The 14439-nt window shown below is 43.5% G+C and overlaps 1 protein-coding gene across 1 annotated transcript in view; it reads left to right on the forward strand.

The window, feature by feature from the left end:
- LOC102423824 (ATP-binding cassette sub-family A member 3-like) overlaps positions 1–14439 on the forward strand; it is a 372708-nt gene that overhangs the window by 199102 nt on the left and 159167 nt on the right. Inside the window, 1 exon segment of the mRNA XM_014466690.2 lies at positions 8009–8141. Within this exon segment, the coding sequence (XP_014322176.1) occupies positions 8009–8141 (133 nt within the window).

Below are 14439 nucleotides of genomic sequence, written 5' to 3' on the forward strand. Positions count from 1 at the left end.
TTTTTTGCTACCTTGTCTTCTAAGTCAATTATTTGAGTTTCTGCTTCATCTAATTTGCTGTTGATCTGTTCTAGTGTATTCATTTCACTGAAAGTATTTTTCTGTCTGGTTCTTTTTTATGACTTCTACGTCCTTTTGTAGCTTACTATGTCTTTGTTGAAGTTCTCACTGAGTTCCTTGAGCATCCTTACAACCCGTGTTTTGAACCCTGTACCTGATAAATTTCTTGCCTCCATTTCATTTCACTGTTTTTCTGGAGAATTATTTTCTTTCATTGTGGCCATGTTTTTCAAAGTTTTCCCTATTTTGTCAGCCTCTTTGTATTTCCTTTCCTGCATTAGGTTGATTTGATACTTTTCTCAGTCTTGGCAGGGTTTCCTTATATAGTAGGTGTCCTGTAAAGCCAAATTGTGCAGTCCTTCTAATCACCTGATCCAAGTGCTTTAGGAGTGTCCCTTGTTTTGGTTTTGTGTACCCTCCTGTTATAGTTGAGTCTTGACTGCTATTGGCACCTCCATGGGTGGGATTGACCCTCAGACTTACTGGCATTGAGCACTGGCCATGACCACAGCATATGAGTTGCTGTGTGGAAGGTGACCCCATTGAGCAGTATTTGCCCCAATGGTGTCTGTTGCCTCCTTAGATTAGTCTTTGGGTGTGCCTCTTGTGAAGCTAAGGAGGTGGTACTCTATAGTGATCTGAAACTGCCCACCATGTATGTATTGTTCTGGGGCCTCTTGGTGGAGGGAGGCTCTGGTTCAGGTCAATGCCACCTTTTACCTGTGACTACCTGTTAGGAGATACAAAGCAGCCCACCGTTGTTAGCTGCTTGTGCTAGGCCTAGATGGATGTAGGAGAGGCCATGCTGCAAACCAAGACTAGCTGGCACATCAGCAAAAGGCAGAAGGCATCCCAAACCCTGCCACCACCTACTGGTTGGCTGTAAGGCTTAGCCACTTAAAGTGTCTCATGCCATACATATGTTGGGTGAGGTAGGACTTTAAGGATTTGCCAGAGTGGAGTGACTGGTGCTCACCAGGTTGATACATATTCAGATTGTCACCAGTGCTGAGCCAAAGGTCACTTAGCAAAAGTTTCAGGGTACATGAGGCCACTTGATTGGGAGCCTGGGGAGCATTGCAGTAGGGCAGGGTCTCAGGAAGTCTTCAGGGTGGACCTACTAGAGTTCACCAGGCTAATGCAGAGTTATGTTTAACTGTGTTGGGTGAGGGCTAAACTGAAGGAAAAAGGCATCCATCAGCCACACAGAAATAGGGCTGTGCACAGGAATAATGGCAGGCATTCCTCCAACCCATTCCCTGAAATCATACAACATAACCTCTCCTTGTGTGTTTCTGGCACTCCGGAAGCTTGACTGGAATTCCTTGAGAGTTTTCAAAGAAAGATTGCAATGAGGGCTCAGACTGGTTGGCGCCTGAAGAGCCTTGGGCCATGGGAAAATTGGGTGGGGTGGTGTCTCAGGGAGCCATCAAGGTGAAGATAGCGGAGTTCACCAAGCTAATGGAGATGCACATTTGGTTGTGTTGGGGTGAGTGCTCCACACAAGAAAGAAGGCGCCCATCAGCAGTGTGGAAGGAGGGCTCACCACACGGAAAGTTGTGGCCATCACTGTAGCCCTTGCCCCAAAGCCACACAATTCAGTTTCTTCCTGTATGTCTCTGGCATCCCTTAAAGCCCAAAGTGAGTGCCTGTGAGTGCAAGTTTGTGTACATGCTCCTCAAGAGGAGGCCTAGATTTCCAGCAGCTTTCTGTCTTTCCAAGATGAATGGAACCCCAGCTAGTTTTCACAGCCAGATGTTATATGGGCTCCTCTTCCCAGCACTGGTGTTACAGGCTTGGAGATTGGCTTAGAGCTGAGACCCCTGCTTCACAGCGGGAACCTACGTTGCTAAGATATCCCTCCAGATTCTCCACCACCACACATGGGTGCGGGACAAGCCCATTTTGTGTGTCAGCCCTTTCTACCAGTCTTTATGTGGCTGCTTCTTTATATCTTTAGTTTTAAGACTTACGTTAAGATAGTCTTCAGATGATTATATAGGTTTATTGCTCTATAACAGTGATTTTCAACTGGTGTGTAGCAACAGGTACACTGGTGTGCCACAAGACAATTTTTAGAACTTGCAACACCTGACTATTTAGTCAGGGGAACTGACCTCTTTTTCCTAAGATTATCAAATTTAAATTTAAAAAATGACAACAGCTAATACAACAATAATCTCTCCAGTATTAATGAATCCAAATTATGCGTAATTTTTGTGTCATATTGTCAAAAAATGTAATTTTTTTGGTATGCTGCAGAATTTTAGTAATTAGTTTATGTCTGACATGAGATGAAAAATGTTGAAAATCACTGTTCTATAATTTACTTGTAATTTTGTTGTGATCATGGTATAAGGTGAGAACACTGTCCACTGACCACCATCTTCCATCTTTTTTTTAAAAAATATATTTTATTGATTTTTTACAGAGAGGAAGGGAGAGAGATAGAGAGTTAGAAACATCGATGAGAGAGAAACATCGATTAGCTGCCTCCTGCACATCTCCTACTGGGGATGTGCCCGCAACCCAGGTACATGCCCTTGACCGGAATCGAACCTGGGACCTTTCAGTCCGCAGGCCGACGCTCTATCCACTGAGCCAAACCAGTTTCGGCCATCTTCCATCTTGAGCTAGATTTATTTCTTTTGTTGCAGCATTATTTACAATAGCCACGACATGGGAGCAATCTAAGTGTCCTTTGCTGAAAGAATGGATGAAGAAAATGTGGAGTTGATCTTCCTACCAACCTGGATTGTTCTCTTTCGGATTATCCTGTGTATATAAAATTTGTCTTCTTTTAGCTCCTTTTACATAACAGTTTAATCTTTACCCTAACTCGGTGGTTCTCCAGGTCTGGTCCTCTGACCATCAGAATCACCTTGGAATATATTAGAAGTACAAGTTCTCAATGATGGATAAATGGATAAAGTAGACATATGATATGTCTAATACACACACACACACACACACACACACACACACACACACACACTAGGGGCCCGGTGCACGAAATTCATGCACAGGAGGGGAGGAGGGGTGTCCCTCAGCCCAGCCTGCACCCTCTCCAATTTGGGACCCCTTAGGGGATAACCGGCAGTCAGATATCCCTCTCACAATCCAGAATCACTGGCTCCTAACTGCTTGCCTGCCTGCCTGATTGTCCCTACCTGCTTCTGCCTGCCAGCCTGATTGTCCCTAACTGCTCCCCTGCTGGCTTGATTGCCCCTAACCATCTCTGCCTCAGCCCCGCACCCAGGACCCAGGATTCCCTCCTCCAGCCGACCACAGGCACCTGGGACCTGGGCTTCCCTCCCTCTGGTCAGCCATAGGCACACGGGACCCAGGCCAGCTTTGCCCAGGCCAGCTGCAGCTGCAAGGGATGGTGGGCAGATGGCTTCACCCAGGCTGCAGCCACAGGTGCTGGCGCCCAGGACCAGGACCACAGGGTAGGCAGCTTCTCCGTCTCCTGGGCCACAGCCAGACACAGGTGCTGGTGCCCGGGACTGCAGGGTGGGAGGCTTCTCTGTCTCCCAGGCTGCAGCCAGGTGCAGGCACTGGTGTCTGGGACTGCCGACAGGCGGCTTCGCCTGGGCCCGGCTTTGTCATGAAGTATGTGCGGATGGTTGTCCGGAAGACGTGTGGTCTAATTAGCATATTACCCTTTTATTAGAATAGATCATGGTGTGTTTTTTCTTGCCATCATTAACCATAGTAACTGTTGCTTATGTATTAAAGTTCTATTCCTGCTAAGTCTAGAAGCAGCCTCAGAATCCTTCTCACCATTCATCTTAAGTCTGATGCTTAGTTGATCAGAATTAATACCTGAGGTGAAGCCTCTTACTGCAGATGTATCCCAGAATGTATGGCATCCTCTCTGCTTTATGATCCAGCTAATAATACATTGCCTCAGTCATGTTGATAGATGTCATTTCTTCCCTTGCAGTTTCTGGTAGTAGATTACCATCTACTGCCTAGGAGGTAAAATTGACTGTGTCCATGTAGATCGCAAAATAAGGCAGTTTTCTCATCAATAAAATTTCATTCTTTCTGCATGAGTAATTTTGTCAACAACGTTTTGAGGCAGTAACAGTTTATAACAAATTGAGTTTCAGGTACTGTGCTGTGTTACACAGATTTCATTTTATCTTTGCAACAACTCTATACAGATGAGAACACTGAGATATAGAGAGATCAGGTAACTTGACCAGTAAAACCCAAAAGTGGCTGAGTCTCATTTCAAATCCATGAGCCATGCCATTTAACCATTACACTCCACTCAGTATTGTGCTAGAGCCTGCTCTTACTGGCTCACAAATTTTCAGGAATTTTGTAAGCTGGTTGGTAAACATGTTCATTATTAAAAATTAAATTATATAATCTTAAAAGTGAATAAATTACATTAAAACCGAAGGTAATACATACTCTAAATTCATCACTCCTCAATTATTTACTACACTTTACTGTTCTGACTCTTGACATTATTTATATCTTTTGGGTCTTTCTGGTAGAATATAATAGTGTATTGCTGCATGTTTCTCCTCAGCTCTGCATTTAGTGGCATCACATTAGCAGCTGAAATCAGCCATGGATGGAGAATTTATGCCACAGAAATTGGCCGATAGTATAAATCAGGGTTTTGTTTTCTTCGATTGAGAGCCAGTTGTTAAACATTTATCAGCACAACGCTGACCACATTGGTGGTGGTGGTCTTGTCAGAATGTGTTAGATTATGCAGATGAAAATCTATTTAAACAGACTTGATGTAGATATTTTCAAAGATGGAAGAATTGTCCCTGTCAACTATTTTAGTTGATTCATATCTTCACTAATTGTCATCATTGCAAAGTTATCAGTCCCCATATGGATTGCTGGATATAATATGTCATGTCCTGTCCCTGTCCCCTCCCTTTGTAGCCTTTGTTACCTTAAGGACTCTAGTTTTCCATTTATATGTTTAAGTACCAACCTACTGGCTTAAAAATGTAAGCTTTTAACACTGCTCTCTCTGTTGCATATCCTTCCAATGAAAAGTGGAGTTGGGTTATGGCAGAGGAGAGAAATTCAGAATGGGAATATTGAAGTAATGACTGCAATGGGAGAAGAGGGAACCTATTTCCCGGGCCACAGGCGCTGGCGCCCTGGACCACAGGGCTGGCAGCTTCTCCAGGTGGCTGCAGCCTGGGACCTTGGGGCAGGTGGCTTGTCTGTCTCCTGGGCCACAGCCAACCGCAGGCGCTGTCGCCTGGACCACAGGTGGGCAGCTTCTCCGTGTCCCCTGTGATGCAGTGTGGGCAGCTTCTCTGGGTGGCTGTGGCCTGGGATCACCGGGCAGGTGGCTTCTTCGTCTCCCAGGATGCAGCCAGCCTCAGGTGCTGCGCCCAGGTTCTCTGTCTCCCCTGGGATGCAATGTGGGCGGCTTCTCTGGGTGGCTGTGGCCTGGGATCACGGGGTGGCGGCTTCTTCATCACCCGGCTGAAGCCAGCCTCAGGCGCTGGAGCTGGACTTCTCTGTCTCCCCTGACTTCTGCATCTCCAACAGGCCTGGAGCAGCCAGAGCCAGGATGCTTGCATGGTAGCCGTGGCTACGAGGCAAGTATCCCAGCTCCAGCCTCTGCCATCTTTGTTGGGTTAATGTGTATATCACTCTTGATTGGCTGGTGGGTGTGACTGGTGGGCGTGGCTGGTGGGCGTGGTTTAGTGTAGCAGAGGGATGGCTAATTTGCATGTTTGTCTATTATATAGGATATATATATATATATATATATAATTTAGGTATATAATTCAGCTATTAAAAACAAGGAAATCCTGCCATTGGTGACAACATGGATGGATTTTGAGGGCATTATGCTAAGCAAAATAAGTCTGACAGAGAAAGACAAATATCATATGATCTCACATATATATAATCTTTTTTTAAAAATTGAACTCATAGCCAAAACCGGTTTGGCTCAGTGGATAGAGCGTTGGCCTGCGGACTGAAAGGTCCCGGGTTCGATTCCGGTCAAGGGCATGTACCTGGGTTGCGGGCACATCCCCAGTGGGAGATGTGCAGGAGGCGGCTGATCGATGTTGCTCTCTCATCGATGTTTCTAACTCTCTATCTCTCTCCCTTCCTCTCTGTAAAAAATCAATAAAATATATTTAAAAAAAATTGAACTCATAGAAGAGAGCAGATTGGTAGTTGCCAGAAGCAGGGGATAGGGGCTTGGCTAAATGAGTGAAGGGGATCAAAGGTACAAACTTATAGTTAAAATATGTTATGGGACTATCCTATCTAATAAAAGACAAAAAGGGTAATTAACCGTACCTCCGCTATGCTTCCCATTGGCTAATCAGGGAGATATGCAAATTAACTGCCAAGAAAGGTGGTGGTTAACCACCAACAAAGATGGTGGTTGATGCGCATACTCCCTGGTGGCCCCACAGCAGGGCATCCTGGCAGCCTCCTAACAGGAGGGCGGCAGTGAGAGCCGAGTCGGGCAGGGGCTGCAGGGAGCCATGTGGGGGCAGAGCAGCTGGAGCTCAGTTCCCAGGGGTCTGAGGAGAGTGCTTGACAGGAGCCCGGACTGCACAGAAGGAAGAGGAAGTGGCCACAGGGAGCTCTTCCAATCCCCCTGCATGGACACCCTACCGCAGCCCCCGCACCCCCAGGGGGATGGGGAGGCTAATCAGACAGAAGAAGACCCAGCCTTGGGGGTAGCTGAAGCCCGTATCTCTGACTCCCAATCTCTTCCCCTGCCACCCCCGCCAGGGGCGCCCACAACAATAGCACGCCTGCGACAACCCGTCAGCGCCCCCGAGGCACCCTGCCGCTGCTGGGCCCCCTCCACTGGGGCCAGGCACACCTCTCCTCCCTACAACTCCAGACCTGGGTGGAGGCAGACCTAAGCGGCCCCTCAGGGTCAGACTCATTCCCCCCCAACACCCCCTCACCCGACAGCAGTGGCGCCGTCTCCGCAGCAGAAGTGCACTGAACCTTGCTGGGGGTGCGGCTAAACCAGCCCTCCTAGCTCATTAAGCTGTCAGTTGGACATCCCCCCAGGGCTCCCAGACTGTGAGAGGGCACAGGCCACATTGAGGGACCCTCCCCCCCCCCCCCCAGTGTATGAATTTCGTGCACTGGGCCTCTAGTAGTTAATAATACTGTATTGTATATTTGGAAGTTGCTAAAAGAGGAAACCTTGAGTGTTTACATCACAAGAAAAAAATCTCTTAACTATGTATGGTAATGGATGTTAACTATACTAATTAAAGTGATGATTTAACAATATACACATATATCTAATCATGTTGTATACCAAAACTAAAATAATGTTATATGTCAACTATATCTCAATATCAAAAAGAATGGATTTTAAAGTAGAATAAGTTATTTATAGGGTTTAAATGATTATATAATTTCTATCTTACATATTACCAAATAGTTTCCCATAAAATCTGTACAGGTTGTTATTAATATTTAAATTTCTGAAGGATAAAAATTTTATATTATAGATATTTGATTTTCATAGCATTTACACAGTACCTAATAGGTCACAAATATAGTAACTGGCTGGTTTCAATACAAATATATTGGAATATAACAAAATATTTAAATGTTATTATTACGGATATAATCCATATCAATTGCAACAAACTAGTATATATTAGCAACAAATTAGCATATATTAGCAAAAAGAAAAGGAAAGGAAGTTAAGTAGTATATAATTTTAGTATATATTAGCGGAAAGGAAAGAAAATTAAAAGATAGCTAATTCCACCACCCAGATGTAACTCAACATTTTATTAAACTGTTCTTCTGCAGGAGATAGTGCTCATTCTTTTGAGTAATCCATAAGTGGGCTGAATTTGCGATACTAATTTTCATTGTCTTATCATGTTTGTTCACCAAAGCTCAGCTTCTATCATGTTTACTTGTAGGTTGCCATCCTCCAACCAGAGGAGAGGTCTATGTTAATGGATATCCCATCTCAAAGAACCTAAATGATATTCGAAAAAACTTTGGCTTCTGCCCACAGCATGACTTACTGTTTAATGACTTGACACTATCAGAACACCTTTATTTCTACTTTATGGTAAGTCAGAATTCTTTTAATTATACAGTGAATTTTACTTTTTTATATACAGACCCATGAATTTTACTACATTTAACCAATACAGAACAGTCTCTTCACTCTAAAACACTCCCTCGTGCTATTTCTTTGTAGTTATCCCTCTACCTCTGGTAACCACTAGTATCTTTCAATTACTGTTGTTTTGTCTTGTTGAGAAATCATATAAATGGAATCATGTAGTAGATAACCTTTAGAGATTAGCTACTTCTACTGAGCAGAATGCCTTTAAGATCTATCTGTGCTATATATTTCTTTTAATTCCTGAGCAGTAGTACATGTTTGGATGTTACACAATATACCAGTTGAAGAACATTTGCATTGTTTTCAGGCTTTGGTGAGTATGAGTAAAACTGAATTCTATGTATATCTTTTAAACATAAGTTTCATGTCTTTCAGAGTATGATTACTGTATTATAAATATTTGTTTAACTTTATCAGAAACTGCCAAACAGCTTTCCAGAGTGATGGTATCATTTAGTACTCGCACCAGCAATGTATGAGAATTATAGTTGCTCTATATCTTTGCCAAAATTTGGTATTGTTAAGACTTTAAAATTTTTTAACTTTTTAAATCTATGTGTACTTGTATCTAATCATTGTTTAATCTGCATTTCATTAATTGATAATTATGTCATTATCCATCTTTCATGTGCTTATTTGCCATTTTTATATTCTATTTGATGAAATATTTATTGAGAATCTGTGTCCATTTTTTTAGTTTAGATTATTTATTTCTTATTGAATTTTTAAGAGTCTTTATGTCATTTGATATATGTTTTACAATTTTTTTTCTAAACTGTAGCTTGTCTTTTCATTTTGAAATCCAATTTATCACATATTCTTAATGAAGCCTGCTTTTGCTGTATCCTAGAACTCTATACCTAATCCCAAGTCATGAAGATTTTATTTTATATTTTCTTCCAAATATTTTTAGTTTTACATGTTATACTGAGATCTATAATCTATTTTTAGTTAATCTATGTATAAAAGTGTAAAGTTTAGGTCTAGGTTCATTTCCTTGCATATAGATGATGAATTGTTCTAACACCGTTTTTTTGGAAAACACTTTCACCCTGATCAGTGCAGCTTCACAGTAAGCCTTAATATACTATTTTTCCAAATATATCCTTTTTTAAAAGTATTTTAGGTATTATAACTGCTTGGCTCTTCCTTATAAATTTTTTTATGTATCTACAAAGTTCTACTGAGATTTTTATTGGTATTACATAAAATCTATATGTCACTTTGGAGAGAATTAACATTCTATCATTGTATCTCTCTTCATTAATTTAGGTTCTTTGAAAATTTTCAATTTATTGGGGTGACATTGCTTAATAAGATTATATAAGTTTCAAGAATACAATTCTATGACGCATGATCTGTTTATTGAATTGTGTGCCTATCATCCAAGGTCAAATCTTCTGTTACCATATATTTGCCCCTTTTACCCTTTATTATCTCCAACCCCATTCCCTCGAGTAACCACCATACTGTGGACTGGGTCTATGAGTTTTAGGGTGTTTTTTATTTGTTCATTTGTTGCTTTTAGTTTTTTTAATTGAATTTATTGGAGTGACATTGGTTTGCAAAATGATATAGATTTCAAGTGTACTATTCAATAAAACATCATCTGCAGGGATTTATAAACATCATTCTCCAAAGGGAAGATCCATTAGCTTTGCATCAACCACAAAGGAAAGGTTTATAGATCCAGTAAATAAGACTTCTTTGCTTTCATAAAAGACTGAAATCGAGTGGTGTCTATGGTGTCACATGTAGGAGGGTTACTCAGATAACACTTCATTAAAGGATATAATTGGAATCCCAAAGGCATATTTTATGATAATAAAAGGCTAATATGCAAATTGATCAAACAGCAGAACGACCAGTCGCTATGACGTGCACTGACCACCAGGGGGAAGATGCTCAATGCAGGAGCTGCCCCCTGGTGGTCAGTGTGCTCCCACAGGGGGAGCACCACTCAGCCAGAAGCCGGGCTCATAACTGGCGAGTGCAGCGGTGGTGGCAGGAACCTCTCCTGCCTCAGTGGCAGTGCTAAGGATGTCCGACTGATGGGTTAGGCCCGCTTCCTGTGGACTACAGGAGTTACATTTTATTATTAAATTCTGTGCAGGCCCAGAGGAAAATGTGTCTTTCAAATTCTGGGCCCCCAGTATGGAGGAAACTCTCTTTATTTATACATTTTCCAGTCCTTTTTCTCCCAAATTTGGAATGAGACTTCCGGGCCTTCTGAGAAAGAAAGCCTGCATACTGGGAAGGGACCATGAGACCATATCTCAAGGCCTGGCAACTGTCTGGGTGTCAGCACTGACAGCTCTGTCTGGGGCATAGTTTATGGCCTCTCTGGAATGGGAGTAGTCTTATTTTCCTTATTATTTAAAACAGAAGCCATACTATCAGGGTTAAAATTTCAAACAGCAGTTTTTATATAAGATGGATACTTCATTCCCCACTGGTTTTATGTACATGAGTCAAATCATTGACTCTTTTGGGTCATTGTTGGGGAGAGAGTTATATTGACCCCTGAGGACTATAATTAATTTTCTGCCGAATAAAGTCAGTGGGCCTGTTTATAAGATAAGGGCCTGGAATGAGGGCCAGGAGTAATCTCTAGAGCAGGGGTGGGCAAACTTTTTGACTCGAGGGCCACAGTGGGTTCTTAAACTGGACCGGAGGGCCGGAACAAAAGCATGGATGGAGTGTTTGCGTGAACTAATATAAATTCAAAGTAAACATCATTACATAAAAGGGTACGGTCTTTTTTTTTTTTTTAGTTTTATTCATTTCAAATGGGCCGGATCCGGCCCGCAGGCCGTAGTTTGCCCACGGCTGCTCTAGAGGGTGTGAAGAGTCCTAGACTCTCTATTTTGCCTGGCTGTCTTAAGCCAGGTGTGATGAAGCCACATCAGGATCCCGTCGACCTTGACTGCCGTGGGAGTGGTCCTTTCCAGGTAGGAGTCAGTCCTTGGGTGGCAAATTTCTTTACCCAAACAGAGTCACCAGGTTGGAAGGGATGAACCGGATACAGGCAGAGCATCTCGGACGTGCTTCTGGTCTGCTTTCTGGGTAGACTGTAAAGCCTGTAAGAACTTGAGTAAAGATTAGTTGTGGATTTCAGCTTTTCTAGCCAGTGATGGTAGAGCATGGGCCTGACGCTCCAGCGCCAGCTATTTTCAGGGCTACCAAGCAAGATAACAGGCTTTCTCTATGACACTCTTATTGGCTTCAAGTCTTCAGAGCTCAGACAGGGCTCTTTAAAACATGATACTCCAGTCAAAGTTTTCGGTCAATAAAACCACTATTGGAAACCGGTCTTATTGAATTTATGCAAAGAAATGTTTTGCCATGATTTATTTAGCAAGTATTACCAAATTTCGGAGGAATTACATACGGAGAAAAAGCTACTGACCTGCCTTAAGATCTTCTGATTTTGCTTGCTAGTCCTTTTTATGGACTCTCCAGAGTTATAACAAAACAGTAACTTTTGGATTTCTTTTATCAGTCCCCCCCTAAGTACTTTGGCATAACTATTTACCCTCTTTTTAGGGAGGCAGAATATAAATTATTTACTCTTTCTGGCTTACTGGCCTATATCATTTAATCAATTTCCTTTTAACATTTCTCTTCTCCTTCTAATTACATACTTTCAAATTAGCCTTTAAACCTTCTTTCTATGTCCTTTAAAAATGCATAACCATGCCTCAGATCTTCTACTCAGTAATTCCTTATTCATAGAAACCTCAATCCTTTACAGCCAGTATTTCTTAGATTACTAATAGCAGGTAAGAACTGCTTCCTTATGTGATTTCAAGTATATTGTATCAGTCTAACTTAGTATTGGAAGGGTTAAAGAGAACAAAACGGTGCAGAGAAAAACTTGTTGTGCTTAGTAGCAGCTTGCGGCCTTGAGTCCAGCATAGTCCAGATAAGTAAAAATCAACAAAAACTATCTATCCCTGCTCTCCCCACTGACGCACCCCCCCTTTTCTGCATTAACCATTTACTCTGTCCTTAGCTGCTCTCCCTCCTAGATTTTTCCTTTTTTAAGCCCCAGAGACTCAAATCCTTCTCCTGTTTTACTACTTTTGACCTCTCTGACTATCCCCCCATCCTCCAACCTAGGGTTCCTCCATCTCAGCAGGTTGAGAGCCTACTACCCCATCTAGCGAATCCTACCGCCACTACCCCATCTCACACCTGCTCTGGAGCAGTTTTCGGCTCTCTTCCTCCCCCAGTCAGAGCAGATGCTGGCCCCAACAGAGACCAACTCTAAATCTATCAGGAAGGGCAGGCAAGTCGCAGGTCTCGGGACCACATGATAAAAATCCAGCAGTCCCTCTCCCTCACCCTACACAGGCCATGAGAAAATGTCCTAATCTTAATCTGACAAGCCTTTGTTTAAACTTCTCTGGGTTGTAACCTATACCTTTAAATTAACCCTAAACTTCTAAAATTTTATCCTAACACAGCAAAATTATACATCAGGGAAAATCAATTAAAAGTTCTCTACTGTCTTCCCACTAAAGCGGGGTTTGCCCTATCTTTAAACAAACAACAGAACAAATACTCTCATGTGTACAGCCAGACGGCACAAGGTAGCTTTCACTTCACACAGACTCTCACACTTACATTCATACACCAGACTGACCCTGACCTATTTTGACAAAGACAAAGACAACGAAGAACAAAGACAAAACAAAGCAGACAAATGCAACCTAAGGTTGCCCAGACCAGGACCCCCAGACGCCGTCGCGTCCGGGCGGTCGGACTCCGAGGTTCTGCTGTGTCCAGCCCTCTTTTGAGTCCTAAAGGGAACGTTCCACAGACAGATACCAGATTCTTACCTCCCCATTGGAGGTCCAGGTGGCTCGTCATTTTCGGATTGCAGTTTTGGGAGGAAAACACTCCGCCTCCATGAGACCCGGGACGGAGACTGGAGTGTCCTCGCCTGGGGTGTCCGGGGTGTCCACCGGCAACTCGGCCAGAGTGGATCTCGCTGGGGCCTCCAAATGTAATGGGGCGACCCGCGGAGATGACCACCAGGGACTCATATCAAGATTTAGGAGCCTTTATTAAGCTGGCCAGCGACTACAGCTACAGCACCCTGCCGAAGCAAAGGCTGAACTGCAGTGCCGACTACAGGAGTTACATTTTATTATTAAATTCTGTGCAGGCCCAGAGGAAAATGTGTCTTTCAAATTTTGGGCCCCAAGTATGGAGGAAACTCTCTTTATTTATACATTTTCCAGTCCTTTGTCTCCCAAATTTGGAATGAGACTTCCGGGCCTTCTGAGAAAGAAGGCCTGCATGCTGGGAAGGGACCATGAGACCATATCTCAAGGCCTGGCAACTGTCTGAGTGTCAGCACTGACAACTCTGTCTGGGGCATAGTTTACGGCCTCTCTGGAATGGGAATAGTCTTATTTTCCTTATTATTTAAGACAGAAGCCATACTACCAGGGTTAAAATTTCAAACAGCAGTTTTTATATAAGATGGATACTTCAAGAAGATTAAGGGGACTATACCACTACACCCCAGAAGGCTGGGAGTCATAGCAGTCCTACCAATACACAGTCACAAACACAAAGAAATAGCAAAACATGGGGAAACAAAGAAACATGTCCCATATAAAAGAGTAGGAGGAGAGGAGAACCAAGATGGTGGCATAGGTAAACACCGGAGACTGCTGCCGCAAACAACCACTTCAAAAATACAACTAAAAGACGGAATAGACATCACCCAGAACCACAGGAAAGCTGGCTGAGGAGAGACTCTTCAACTAGAAGGAAAGAGAACAGCAAACCGAGGCTCAGAGGTGGCGCAGTGTGGAAAATACAAAGGTACGGAGGTGCGCGCGTAAAGCGGGCTGGTGGCTGAGGGCACGGTTGTCGTTTTCAGTCAGGAGGGAGTCTCAGACTCTGAGCTCCAGATCCGGGCAAGTCTCTAGGGACTCAGACTCAGACGGGAGAAGCGGGATTGTCCGGCATCAGTTGGAATCTGAAGGCAGCTTTCTCTCCGAGGTTTGCAGCGGCTGCCGGGGTTCTGAGAAGCAGAGCCTCTGGGAAGGGACTGAGAGCATCCATAACTGCTCCCTCCACCCGCCCTGTTGATCCCACCCCGCCCAAGCCCTGTGCAGAGCCATTTGCCGATTCGCCTCAGGCAAAGGCTAGATTAGCACCTCCCCAGAGGACAGAAGTTTTCCACACAGCATGATTCTCACAGCCAGTCAGCCTGGTGGTCA

The sequence above is a fragment of the Myotis lucifugus genome, unplaced genomic scaffold (genome assembly GCF_000147115.1).
Source record: "Myotis lucifugus unplaced genomic scaffold, Myoluc2.0 scaffold_352, whole genome shotgun sequence".
NCBI lineage: Eukaryota > Metazoa > Chordata > Mammalia > Chiroptera > Vespertilionidae > Myotis > Myotis lucifugus.